Genomic DNA, 14,014 nt, shown 5'->3' with positions numbered 1-14,014 from the left:
GCAGTGTGTGGCGTATGGTCTGAGCATTGACAGGCTGACCCCCCACCCCTTCAACCTCTGCAGCAATGCTGGCAGCACTCATACGTCTATTTCCCAAAGACAACCTCTGGATATGACGCTGAGCACGTGCACTCAACTTCTTTGGTCGACCATGGCTAGGCCTGCTCTGAGTGGAACCTGTCCAGTTAAACCGCTGTATGGTCTTGGCCACCGTGCTGCATCTCAGTTTCAGGGTCTTGGCAATCTTCTTATAGCCTAGGCCAACTTTATGTAGAGCAACAATTCTTTTTTTCAGATCCTCAGAGTTCTTTGCCATGAGGTGCCATGTTGAACTTCCAGTGACCAGTATGAGGGAGAGTGAGAGAGCGATTGCACCAAATTTGACACACCTGCTCCCCATTCACACCTGAGACCTTGTAACACTCATGAGTCACATGACACCGGGGAGGGAAAATGGCTAAGTGGGCCCAATTTGGACATTTTCACCTAGGGGTGTACTCACTTTTGTTGCCAGCGGTTTAGACGTTATGGCTGTGTTGAGTTATTTTGAGGGGACAGCAAATGTATACAGTTATACAAGCTGTAAACTCACTGCTTTACATTGCAGTAAAGTTTCATGTCTTCAGTGTTGTCACATGAAAAGATGTACTCAAATATTTACAAAATGTGAGGGGTGTACTCCCTTTTGTGAGATACTGTATATTCACCACACTCCGAAAAGAACATATACTCAATGTGAGCTCAATTAACCATATAAATTCAATAAACAACGTAAACACGGTATAAACTAAAAGAAACGATGTAAACTCAATAAACAGCACAAACCCAAACATTATAAACTCAAGGGGAAGGTTTTACAGGCACACATTAAGCCTACTTTAGGGCGACAAAAAAAATTGTCCATCTCATTGGAGTTCTCCATTGACCTTGTTCCTTTTTCAGTGTCGGGCCAGGCGTGATCTGTGTCATTGAAACTGGCCCGAGGAGTCCTGTTTGTTTTGATGTGCGTGTATTAAGCGGACAAAGGGGCAACGGGCAAACTTTTCCAGGCCTCAGCCGCGGCGGTGTTGACACGTCAGTCCCAGGCTGCGTCGTCCTCCTCTCCGCTCCTCCGGCCTGCCGCGGCGGCTCTGTAGGAGGGATCGCTCGGGGTAAAGCCGCCTTGTGAGTTAAAGCTGCCCTGGAGGCTTAGACCCTTGGGGAGGCCTTGTGCAATATCCTGTTATAGCGCCATGCAAATCTAACCCCCCCCCCCCCGAGCTGGCGGTGGACTCTCTCACGTGCACACACAAAGACGGGTGTTCGTACACTATAGACCTGATGGACTAATCCATTTGCTCACCCGTCCCCCGTCCCCCCACCCCCCCAGTCGAGCCAAAGCTTTAGTCTGAGAGCTGTCAATCAGTTCGTCATAGCTGCAGCCTTCGCAAGCATTTACTGAAATGCTGCCATATCAGTCCTATGTGCCCAAACCGATGCACAGCCACTCTCAACATCTGTGACCGTGACAACCGATGGCCTTCTCAGTCTGAAGCCATTTTTTCTGCCAAGCACCGCGATCCACACGTGAGTTTTTTTTTCCTTGCAGATTTCGTGCCCCGCTAAATCACTCTTGCCTGGGCGTCATCTGTTCTTGGTTGGAAAAACAAGGCGGTTTCATTAGAGGTGAGGGGTCTTTAAATGTAATCCCTGCCTTTTCCAAATAATCTGAACAACCGTTCCGCCACCACTCGTGTTTTTCCAAAGTGCTTGGTGTTCCCAGCCATGCCATTAAACGGAGTGCGTTATTAAACCGAGTCTCTGGGAGCGAACGCCCATGACATCAGATTTAGGTGGAGGATCAGGATCAACTGGAGCGTGTCGGCACCACTCGCCTATTTAAGGCCTACAGTCGTTGTTCCAAAGAAACTTTCCCGATGTGTGAATTATTTTCCATTTTCCCCCCATTTAAACCCACGCGTTCTCAGACCGAACCAGCCCGTGCCATTGTTTTAAAACACTCTGAATGTGGGGGATGTGGAGCTGGGTCACCGCAAGTCTGTCTGGCAGAAGCCCACGTAAAACCTGACACACACACACACACAAACACACACACACACATACTCACAAACAGACAGACAGACTTCCCACTGTATTTCTTTGCACTGATGTATATGAAGGCGAGACCTTTTTACTTCCCAAGACCCCTCTCCTGGCTTTCCAACGCCTCCCCCTAGTACCTCCCCTCGTCAGGGGGCCAGGTTACTGCCCCGTATGGAAACGTCCCAGTGTTTTTCTTCTCACGCTGGGCCAGCCGAAAGACAAGCCTGCTTTCCTCTGAGGATGTGTTTTGGTGGAGGCGAGGCGGTGGGGGGTGTTTTGTCTCTGCGGTCATTGAAGCTGTACAGGGGTTCCTCTTTGGCGTCTCCGCCCTGCTCTGCTCCAGCCTGCTCAGAGGCCTTGCCAGCTGCTGCCGCGTGCTGCCGCACCTCGTTGAGACCTGTCGCCTGGCAACTGTCACCAGGGTTGGGCAGGCCACGGCGGAGCTGAAGGGGCACTCCGGGGATCCGTCACCATTCAGCTCCCAACACCGCCCCGCTGACCCTGTTCGGTTCCCAGGGAGGAAGCACTCAACGAGAGGCAATATTCAAGAGTTTCTACCACTCTTGAATATGAATGGGCGATTGTATTTATTTAATTCTTTAACATCAGTGACCATTACCTTCTGTCGATTGCGAGTGAGAGCCAGAAAGGTCATTGACTATTTTGAAAATGCTTTTACAAAATTCTAAGCAACAAATTCTTTAAAGCCGAAATGTGAAAATTATTTTTCATTTGTTTTTGCTTTGAATCAAAATGTGCCAACGGTGTGAGAATCTGAACAAACGTGATATTTTTATTTTGAGCCTTTAACAGTCTCATGGTCTTACCATGTTTTAAAGTTGACTATTTTCCTTGTTATGTGAGTTTTGCACCTTGGCTGTCACAAAGATGATGTCACTCCGGTGAAGATTCATGCTTTTCCAGCTGTGGTAATAGGAAAAACTACTATCTTGTTTATTCTATTTGTGCGTCCAGTGCCTTCTCATCTCTGTATTCTCATCTAGCCTTTCACGCGTTTCAACTTGCGCACACCAAAAAGTTTGACATATAATACAGGTATAGAATGAACTAGCTGTCCTGTACCTGCTCGCTGGTCTTTTTTCCTACATACAGACCTGGTGATTTAAGTGGAGTTGCCGTGGTGGGTTTGGGGAGTTGTTGCCTGCATGCGAGCGAGGTCAGCAGTCCTCTGTTGACTCAATTTGTGGAGTCAACCCAGCCTTTCAGCCTCGGAGTGCCTCGGTCCCAGCGCCCCCTGGGGATTAGGCCCAGATCATTGGACAGATCCCCCTTGGCATCCCCCTCTGTCCCTGGGGTCTCCTGCCTTCCACCTACCCTCCTCACCAACGCTGGTCCTGTCTGTTTTGAGGGGTAAGGAGGTGGAAACGCAGACTGGGTAGGCGCAGAAAGGAGCCATTAATCATAAAGGAAGAAGAGAAGTGTGAAATATTCTGTGTGTTTTTGTAAAGGGGAGGCTTTTGTCTTTCATCAGATTATAGGTATGGTGGTCCTTGAGGCCTGGGGAATCTGGATCAGGAAAGTGCCTCACAATTATATTATGGAGACGATGAGCGGTGTATGGAATCGAGAAGGTGCCGTACAATGGAATTATGCGGATAATTAGAGAGAAGTGCTTGAGCTAAGGCGACTCAAAGTAGAACCTTTTAGATGTTTTCTAGTCCCTCATAGTCTTTAGGCCAGATTGGTGCAACGTTCTACCTGTTCATGTTGCTTCTTGCACATTTTCGTTTGTTCATTTGGCAGACATTCTTATCCTAAGCGCCTTACAGTGGTGAGTCTAAACATTGTCATACCTTTTCATACTGCCACCTATCAACCGCTTATCATAGAAGGGATGAGTAGACTACCCTGGACATGGAAGGGATGAGTAGACTACCCTGGACATGGAAGGGATGAGTAGACTACCCTGGACATGGAAGGGATGAGTAGACTACCCTGGACATGGAAGGGATGAGTAGACTACCCTGGACATGGAAGGGATGAGTAGACTACCCTGAACATGGAAGGTGAAGATATAAAAAGATCCAGTTCTTCATGACAGCTGGAGTAACTGCAAGATGTTACATTGTTTAGTTGACTCCTTGGATTACTTTATTATACGGGTCAAAATCCAGTTCCATTATAGAAACTGGCTCACCAAGTGGAGGTGTGTTGGCGTCCTCCACACTTGCCATTAAGATAGTGGAAGTTCGCATATGAGTATGCATATTTGTACATTTAGAAATTATATGAAATAGTGTTGACTTATAATAGTGTTTTATTGTCAAGACGTTTCTATGTTTAGTCAAGGATCACAACAAAGGGTGGTAGATCTGTCTTTGATTTGTTTTGTGTTGCTTTGTTGTATTCTCAAATGAACATGGCCTTCTGTTTAGTCGTGAGCTCGCCAGATGGATTTATGCGATTATCTGTCTCACAGGATGCCGGGCATGGGAACCTAGAAGGTCGGAGTGACACTTGGGGGTGAGGGAGTTCTTTTGAGTCATCCCGGATGAAACCCGGGCTATAGTCCGTCATATGAGTGGGTGTAGGTGGCGAGATATCAGTGTCCTCCTCAAATCGAGCCACGATCTGTGTCGCTAGGTGGTGTTGTCAACACGACAGCATTGAGCTTATCCAGAAATAAGAAATTGCTTTGGCGTGAGTCCTTCTCATTACTTTACATGCTTAATTACGTCACTTTTGTTTTGAGACGACTTTGCCGTGGGCTTTTAACAGGGCGCTTGGCTCATGCCTGTGAGGCAGCCTGGTTCCCAAACAAAGGCAGTCAACTTTCTCACCGTGCAAAACAGGCCTAGCCAGACCCCCAGGCTAGATTGCAGACCTCCCTTAATGTGATAATGAAGATGGTTTGCCTAAGACTACTACAACATGAAAGACTGAATAGTGTTAAGCTATCAGAGATATACATCTAATTCAATTATGGGCCAAGGAAAAGCAGGGAAAATGCATTATATGTATACCCTTATGAAAGTTTAAACACATTTTGAAGTATAGTTTAAAGAATAGTTTGACATGTACAGTGGTTTCTAAAAATATTCAGACCCTTCACTTTCAGCACATTGTTGTTTTAGCGACTGGATTTCTATTTGAATAAATACTACTCTAACATAGCTTCAGAGTTTTTCTGCGGAGATGGGAGAACCTGCCAGAACTCTCTGCAGCACTTCATCAATCAGGCCTTTATGTTAAATTGGCTAGATGGTAGCCACTCCTAAGTAAAAGGCATTTGAAACCGCAATTGAAGGACTGAGAGGATTGGAAAGAAACGCCTTAAAATACATTAGGCCTGCATTAACTATTAGGCCTGCATTAACTATTAGGCCTGAAAACAAGCTCTACACCTGGTGAAAACAACCAGTTCATCGCATGGCTAATACCCTCTGTATGGTAAAGCATGGTGGTGGGAGCATCATACCATGGGGACGCTTCTCAGCGGCAGAGACTGGGAGACTGGTCAGGGTTGAGGGAAGGATGAGTGGAGCAAAATACAGAGAGCCCCTTGAATAAAACCTGGTCCAGGTCACAAAGGACTTCAGAATAGGTCAAAGAGCACACGTCCTCAGACATTTTTCTGCAAGGCAAAGACCTGAAGCACTCAGCCGAGACAACACTGGAGTGCCTTTGGACTAGTCTGTGAATGCTTTTAAGTGGCCCAGCCAAAGCCCGGATTTGAACCCCATCAAACTTTTCAGGGGAGACCCGAAAATCGCCGTTCACTCCCCATCCAGTCTGAAAAAGCCTGGAAGGATCTGTGTGGAAGAATTCCACACCTGGATTCCAAAATCCAGTTGTGCAAGGCTCATACAAGCATACCCAACAAGACTCAAAGCTTTTATTCTTGCCACAGTTGCTACTACAAATACTGAATAAAGGTTCTGAATAGTTATGTACTCGAGAGAATTCAGTTTATGTTCAATACGTTGGCACAAATTTCGAAAACCTTTTTCTCTTTGTCATTATGGGGTATTGTTTGTAGATGGAGGAAGGGACGGTGTTTGAATACTTTCTGAAGCCAGTGTAAATACTGTGTTCATATGTATAGTAAAATTGCCCATTCATATATACAGTGTTTATATGCTTGAGCATACAATGTAAAGTGCTTCTATTTAATTAGAAGTAAATGCTACACCCTTCAGTTTAAGGGGTTACTTTGGCAAATCTGTTTTTAATACTTGTAAATGAAATGAAATGTAACAGTAAATCTGGTGATGGGCTTATTTGGAAAACCCATGGGCACCCTTAGTACCTATTACGACCAGTCCAGACATTTTACATATTTATAAAATATCTTTACATGACACGACAAGATAGTGCAAGTAAACTAAAAACAAAAGTCTTTAATTTCCAATGTTTTCAGAAAATTGTGCAGCGTACATTAAAACATTTTAAACTTAGATTATGCTGGGCTTGATGGGTACCCATGCAACTATCAAACAGCCAGAAAGTGGTCTAAAGAGCCCAGAAGTATTTTTGGGTGAAATTCCCATTAAAGTGTGAGCCTCTATCAAGATTAGAAATTAAGTAGTTGTACATACAATGGAAGTCCTGCAGGAAAGCCATTCTTGCCATTCCTCCTTGTAATTCGACTGTGCTACAAGTTCCCATCCTCTAAGCTGGAAAAAGGCTGAAAGAGGTCTGGTGCTTGGATTAGTTACTGAAACCTGAAAAAGAAAATAACTTCTCTGATCAAACGGAACTGAGGTTGCCATTAAAATCCTAGGAAGCCAGTAATAAGATTATCTCCTTCAATGGAACAGTTCAGGCTTTTGTAAATGCATGTATACACAGAAACACACATACATACTGAACGTACATACATACATAAACGTTCAAATGTTTGGGGTCACTTAGAAGTGTCCTTGTTTTTGAAAGAAAAGCACGTTTTTATCAGTTAAAATAACATAAAATGTATCAAAAATACAGTGTAGACATTGTTAATGTTCTAAATGACTATTGTGACTGGAAACGGCCGATTATCAATGGAATATCTGCATTGGCATATATGTGTTCCAGTGGCATGTTGTGTTTGCTAATCCAATTTCATCATTTTAAAAGGCTATGTGACCATTAGAAAACACTTTTGCTATTATGTTATCTTACAGTTTGACCCTCTTTCTGAGCATACATTTTTATATTTAATAACGCTTAATGTTCAGGTCCTCTTGAAGGTCTCTGCAACATTTCTTTTTCCCCCCAATACGTGGTCTTGATTGATTGATTTGACCTGTTGACCTGTTTTGTGTTGAGCTTGTAGTGTCACCCCAAGTATCAGAAAAAACTCTAATGGGGAATCTTTTGTGAAGCAGTAATCTAACATAAGATAAAAGAAACGCCTGAGTACAGTTCATATATCCGGTTTTCAGACGGAAACCGGATATATTAGGTTACAGGCACGATCACTGATAAACACATTCTTTCAGTTTGTAAAGACACTGCTCAGGTTGGTGAAGGGGAAACTAATATGAATGCTTACTCCAATCTTTTGTGTTTGTGTAACTGCATGTGTGTGTGCGTGCATGCGTGTGACTGTGTATGCGTGGGCTTGTGGGTGTGTGGGTTAAATACTGAGCCAGAAGAAGTGAGCATGGTGCAGATTTCTGTGCAGATCCTTCAGAGTAAAGGGGGTCCTTTCTCAGCAATGTAGGCCTCCCTCTCTCTGAGGAGGTGGATAAATGTTTCATGGCCTGTGAAGCGACAGAGTGTGGTTTCAGTCCCTGCCCTCTCTCTCACTGTCTGTTTCTCTCTGTCTTTATTAGTGCCTGGGAAAGGAATTCCAAGATGACAACCATCTAAGCTGTCATAGTTTAGCTCAGTGTCTGAGTGAATAACAGGATATTCTACTATTTAGCCAGTTCTTAGTCTGGTACAATCAAAGAAGTACAGTATGTGTGAAAATACCCCCCTCACGTTCATTTCCTGGCAGCTTGTGGTGGCCTAAAAGAAAACAACCTCTAATTTGGCACGGCAAAAGGTTGTCTTGGTCATTAGCCAGGCGGGGAGCTCCCGCACTCCTGTTTGATGCTCTGTCTGGCGGAGGTGATGATGCGTGCCGAGTGAGCCAAGCAGAAAAGCCGTACTTGAGTTTTGTCTTATTAAGATTTTTATTTAGATTCACAGACTTGTTTTTCATGGACTAAGTTGGCTTTACGTATCACTTTCGCGGGCGTTACGCAACCTTAAGACCGTCCATGATTTACAGTTGGAATTAGCAGCTAAATCTGCCCTGTAGTTGGCAGCCGTCTCAGTTATACATGTCTGAATTGCAAGCGTTTGTGGTGGTGTAGGGGCCTTTTAGCTTTGGCGGACACTGGGACCTAAATGTCCTGAACAGATCCCCTGTTTCCAGTAATGTAGCCTGGTTTAGTAGCTCTGGTTAGTAAAGCACACTGTAATTGGTGGGGCTTTCAGGTTGACCCGGTTCGGGAGAGTAATAAAAAGTTCAGGTCTTTGGTTGCGTTGTTTGATTCAGTGACACTTATAGATTTTATGCTTCTGCCACTGCACAAATGGATAAATAAAATCACAAGCATTAATTGCAATATAAGCCCCCCCCCCCACCGTCCCATTCTCAACTCTTAGCTTAGACTTCAACAGGCTGTTCATTCCCAGTTGGAGGCAAATCAAGCCCCCCTCCTCCCCCCCCCCGCCAGAGCAAAGTGGATCTTCAAATCCAGTCCTTTCCTCTTTTTTTTCCCGTCTCAGATCTCCTTTTCTGGAGAAAAGGAGGAGGAGGTAGAGGGTGGGTGGTGGGGGGGGGGGGGGGGGGTTGTGGATGGTGGATGAGGAAGGGAGGATTGGGTGTAGGGGGGGGTGGGGGGTAAGAACACCTCCCTCTTTGGCCCCTAATCAGCCAGGCAGCCTCAGCTGCCCTCCTCGGATCCCCTGCCAGGGTCCCTATCATCCTCTGATCAAATATTAATGCGCTCTACTCGGCCTGCTCACTAATCCAAAGCCAATTAATATTATCTGTCAATTATTTACAGATCCGGAGGTGCGGAGGCGATTCCCTGAGGACTACATCGACCAGGTTCGGAATGCATAATTAACTTCCTCCATTCTCTCCGTCTTTCTCCTCTCTTCCTCTCTTCCACTCCCTCCACCCTTTCTTTGCCACTATTCATGTCTTTCTTTCTTTGGCTCTTTGCACCCCCTTTCTATTTCTGTCTCTCTCTCTCTCTCGCTTCTCCTGGTGTCGTCTGTTTTGACTCTTACTGTTTGATGTGGCTTGTCTTTTTCTGTGTGTGAATCGGCACCTTTTATTTATAAACGCTTGCCATTTTGGGGTCTTTTTTTATGGGTGCACGGGGGGGGATTGGCTGGTATGCTTGGCCGTGTGTGTCTGTGTCTGTGTGTCTCTGTTTTTGCTACTTGGAAAATGACACTAATACTGTGGACACACGTGCAGCTTCATAAATGAATTGGGACTAAAACACAAATGCGCTAAATAAGTAATTACTGGATTTTTCTGATTCAAGCATAGCATAGATTATTTCCAATATTTATTTTTCCAGAAACTTGACATGAACTTGAAAATCTAACTTTATTTGTTTTTGAGAAATTGTGATTTCTTTTTTTGAAAGAGATGAGAACTTTGTTGGTTTGTTGCTTTCTTGGTTTGTTTGTTTGAGAGCAGTGAAAATCGTGATTTATCTTCCTTCAGACAACACAGTTTCTTTTGTTGTCGGCAGTGTCTCCTGTTTCTGTGGCTTCGTTTGCGTCTTCATCGAGCGAAGACTGTGTGGGTGTCGAGCTCCTCACTGTTGACTAATTGCGATGTCAGTCCCCATAGCCATATGTTTCCTTGATTTGTTCAGCATATCTCCAAAACCTTGCCTACCTATATTTCGCACAAAGCAGAAAACTATTCTGTAGACATTTTGTGGTTTATTTATTACACAAAGGACAACACGGCGTTGCCATTGGAAATCTAAATGTGATTAGGAGGAGGATACATGTTTTTGCTAATTCCAACCGAATTCTTCTTCCTCCTTTCATCTCTCAAGTGACTAGGGTTGTGTTAAATCAATGGCATATTGACCTGGGCCCCGGCGCGTGTTACCTAAGAGACGCGCCTATGGAATTCTTTGAGGTAGCAACTGGAAGTCATTGTCCTGCGTGCTCTTCAAAGAAGCAGAATATCAAACATGAATTTAGGTTGCCCTGTTAGGGGGAAAAATAACGTATTAACTAAGCAGCACGTGTGCGCGTGCACACGCGCGCACACATCCGCGTGCACACACACACACGCGCACTGTAGCCATGCTTATTCCTAGCGTAACAACCTGCCCCTCGTGTCTCTCCTGTTCTGTTTCCCTCTTGTACAATTATTTCATGCAGAAGAAAAGCCAACATCCTTTGTTGTTAGTGGATGTTTCATCCCGGGCCACCTTTGTTCCGTACAGTAAATAATCTGTCTCGAATTACAGGGCCTACGTCGCTCGTTGCTCTAGGAACGAGGGGGGGGGGGGGGGCGGGGGACAGAAAAGAGGACGGATGGAGAGACATGAAGAGAGGGAGGGGTAGAGAGGGAGGATGTTGGAGAGGAGAGCGTGTATGTATTGAAAGAGTGAAATACAAGTTAGAAAAAAGAGAGAGCAGGGATAATGATGGCCAACCCCTTGGCAGCGATGCCATGCTCTCTGTCTCCCGGCCCCCCTCTTTGTAGTTCACAGAACGACAGAGGAGCGAGGCCCAGGGGAGAGGGAGGGAGGGAGGGAGAGAGAGAGAGAGAGAGAGAGAGAGAGAGAGAGAAAGGGAGAGAGAGAAAGAGAGAGAGAAAGAGAAGATGAAAGACGGCTGGAACAAAAGGGGGTATCTGGTACCAGTCCTATTCTCATCTGTGTGTTCTTAATGATGTACCCCCTCACCCGGCACCCCTGCCCAGTGGCCAACCCCGTCCTTCACATCTCCCCGAGTCGCGTTCCGTAGGCCAGGGTGAGGCGTCAGCCAGTGTGCAGCTGGGCCCTCTAGGATGAGGCCACAGGAATACGAATGAATCGAACGGGCTTAAGAACCAAAGCCCCGGCAGTTTGACTGGTTAACTAATGGGTACGCTTGCAATGGGTGCCCTGTAATATTGTGATGTAATCATTTCCATGACGATGTAGTATTTTCATTCAGATGACGCTGTCTGATTGGCTCCTGCAACGGAATGCATTTGCTGTGGAGTTTGATTTAACGAATCGCAGCACAGATTGACGTGCTTTACTTCTGTGTGTACCCTTGTAATGGTCACAGGCTCCCTTACTGACTGCATTGCTTGTTCTTTGAATTGTTCGTCTTTTTTATATATTTATATTTCTTTAGGAAACTCGTGAAAAACAGAGGAGGGTTTTTTTTGCAGTAGGTTGCATTTGAACCGGCCAAAAAAAAGAGATACCAATTATTATCACAATTAAATGTATATAATTTTGATGATAAACTTTTGAGATACATTTTTGCTAGCAATGTTCCCGTGTCGTCATCCAATTTCCTCAACCTCAGCAGCATCACCTAGCTCGCTTGAAAACGCAAGTGTAAAACGCAACACAAACAGCCAATCACAAAGGCGGAATATGCCTATGCAACTGCCTGCACGTAAAGGTACTTCACCAGGAAATCCCTTCCAAGCTAGCTGAGGCTAATTATGTTCCTGATAATCAAGCTGCTACTCAGTAAGGGTACCTAGCTAGATAACTTTACATCTGACATAATAAGCTTGTGTAACTTGTTTTATACACTCACCTAAAGGATTATTAGGAACACCATACTAATACTGTGTTTGACCCCCTTTCGCCTTCAGAACTGCCTTAATTCTACGTGGCATTGATTCAACAAGGACCTGAAAGCATTCTTTAGAAATGTTGGCCCATATTGATAGGATAGCATCTTACAGTTGATGGAGATTTGTGGGATGCACATCCAGGGCACGAAGCTCCCGTTCCACCACATCCCAAGATGCTCTATTGGGTTGTGATCTGGTGACTGTGGGGGCCATGTCAGTACAGTGAACTCATTGTCATGTTCAAGAAACCCATTTGAAATGATTCCAGCTTTGTGACATGGTGCATTATCCTGCTGGAAGTAGCCATCAGAGGATGGGTACATGGTGGTCATAAAGGGATGCACCTGGTCAGAAACAATGCTCAGGTAGGCCGTGGCATTTAAACGATGCCCTTCTATCAGCTTGAATCAGTCGGCCCATTCTCCTCTGACCTCTAGCATCAACAAGGCATTTTCACCCACAGGACTGCCGCATACTGGATGTTTTTCCATTTTCACACCATTCTTTGTAAACCCTAGAAATGGTTGTGCGTGAAAATCCCAATAACTGAGCAGATTGTGAAATACTCAGACTGGCCCGTCTGGCACCAACAACCATGCCACGCTCAAAATTGCTTAAATCACTTTTCTTTCCCATTCTGACATTCAGTTTGGAGTTCAGGAGATTGTCTTGACCAGGACCACACCCCTAAATGCATTGAAGCAACTGCCATGTGATTGGTTGATTAGATAATTGCATTAATGAGAAATTGAACAGGTGTTCCTAATAATTCTTTAGGTGAGTGTATATCATAACATTTTAGAAATGCTGGTATCTTGAGCAGGTGTTATCATAAATGTAGATCTGCTCCTAATCAGGCATTTTAGTACAGCAGCAGCTGAAAAGAGCGGTTTAGTAGTAGGAGCGACTGAGGTTGGCATCGCGGCAAGAACAGACTGCTAGCTTTGTGAAAACCCTTGTTTGCCAGCAACTTCTAACTTATAAACAGTAGCTAGCTAACTTTGGGGGAATATATTTGTCTTTGTAGGTGCTGTAATGCCCCCCCCCCCACCCTTGTTGTTTTAAAAGAGGTAGCTGACTGAATTGTTGGCTTAGCTAACACATTAGCAAAGTATGCTAGCTTTCATGAGAGTCAGACTTACTAAATACTGATCACATTGGCTGCTTGTAAAGGCTCGACCATGGCATGCTTATGAAAGAATGTTTACATTTATTTATTTACTTGTCAGTCAACCCTCGATAAACATGCACATTGCATATAGAACAGAATGGGATAACCAAAGGATAAGTACACCCCCCCCCCCCCCATTTTGTCTTCAACAAGGTCCAATAAGGGCCGTGCTGAAAATGTCTTATATTACCACATTGTCAAAAATTTTACATTTCCTTTGTCATCGTTTTGGGAATTCTCTCTTCTTCGCTGTCATTTCAGTTCAGTTTGTGCAAGTCAGTATACGTAAGAAAAGTGCACGAGAGACTGTTGTGGACTATTGTTGAGACACACAAATATATTTGTCTCTGAAGAGGAGGAATAGCTTCTCATTATCTCATTCGTCCTTTTCCCCTGCCGCTTGCCGCCGATAGATGTAATCGGAAATGTAAATAAGCTGTTTGATACAAAGTGGCAGCATAATGAGCAGTCTTCCTCAAAGAGCAGTCTTCCTCAAATCTCACCGTCCCCCGTCCCCCTTGTCTCGTTCTCCAACTGTTCTGTTGCTCGTAATTAAAACAAAGCTCTCGCCCCAAGTCTCTGTCTCCCTCATTTCTCTCTCTCCGTCGTTTTTGACACAGCCACGTAGCAGTGACACCTACGCTTTGAATCCTTTAAATTAGGCAGCTGCTGCCTGTTTTCCTCAACTTAACGCGACAAGGTACTTTTTTCGCTGTAATGGAGAGAAATGCTTTTTTTTTTGAAGCCGTCTTTGATGTAGCGTGCTGCTAGACCATTTTAACTTCCCCGGCGCAGGGGCAGAATTGTGCGATTTTAACGAGGGAATATTGAAATGCGGTGACCTTCTACCAGATAGAGAAGTAGAAAGGGAAAATGGAGGGAGAAAAAAATGTGGGTGTTGAATATTCACGTTTACACACACACACACACAGTAGCACGCACACACACTAACACACAAAAACGGCGGGAAGTTT

The 14,014-nt window shown here is 44.8% G+C and overlaps 1 protein-coding gene across 7 annotated transcripts in view; it reads left to right on the top strand.

The window, feature by feature from the left end:
* Nucleotides 1-14,014, top strand: part of dennd1a (DENN/MADD domain containing 1A) — a 93,164-nt gene that overhangs the window by 13,467 nt on the left and 65,683 nt on the right. For all 7 annotated transcript variants that reach the window (XR_002197809.2, XM_010889677.3, XM_020053328.2 and 4 more), the window contains exon 3: nucleotides 9,090-9,133. Coding sequence is in view for 6 of the 7 variants with exons in the window: in XM_010889677.3 (XP_010887979.2) it covers nucleotides 9,090-9,133 (44 nt within the window). In the remaining variant the exon portion in view is untranslated. The remainder of the gene's footprint in view (nucleotides 1-9,089; nucleotides 9,134-14,014) is intronic.

Source organism: Esox lucius, chromosome 14, assembly GCF_011004845.1.
Source record: "Esox lucius isolate fEsoLuc1 chromosome 14, fEsoLuc1.pri, whole genome shotgun sequence".
NCBI lineage: Eukaryota > Metazoa > Chordata > Actinopteri > Esociformes > Esocidae > Esox > Esox lucius.
This window is presented reverse-complemented; position numbering and strand designations above follow the sequence as displayed.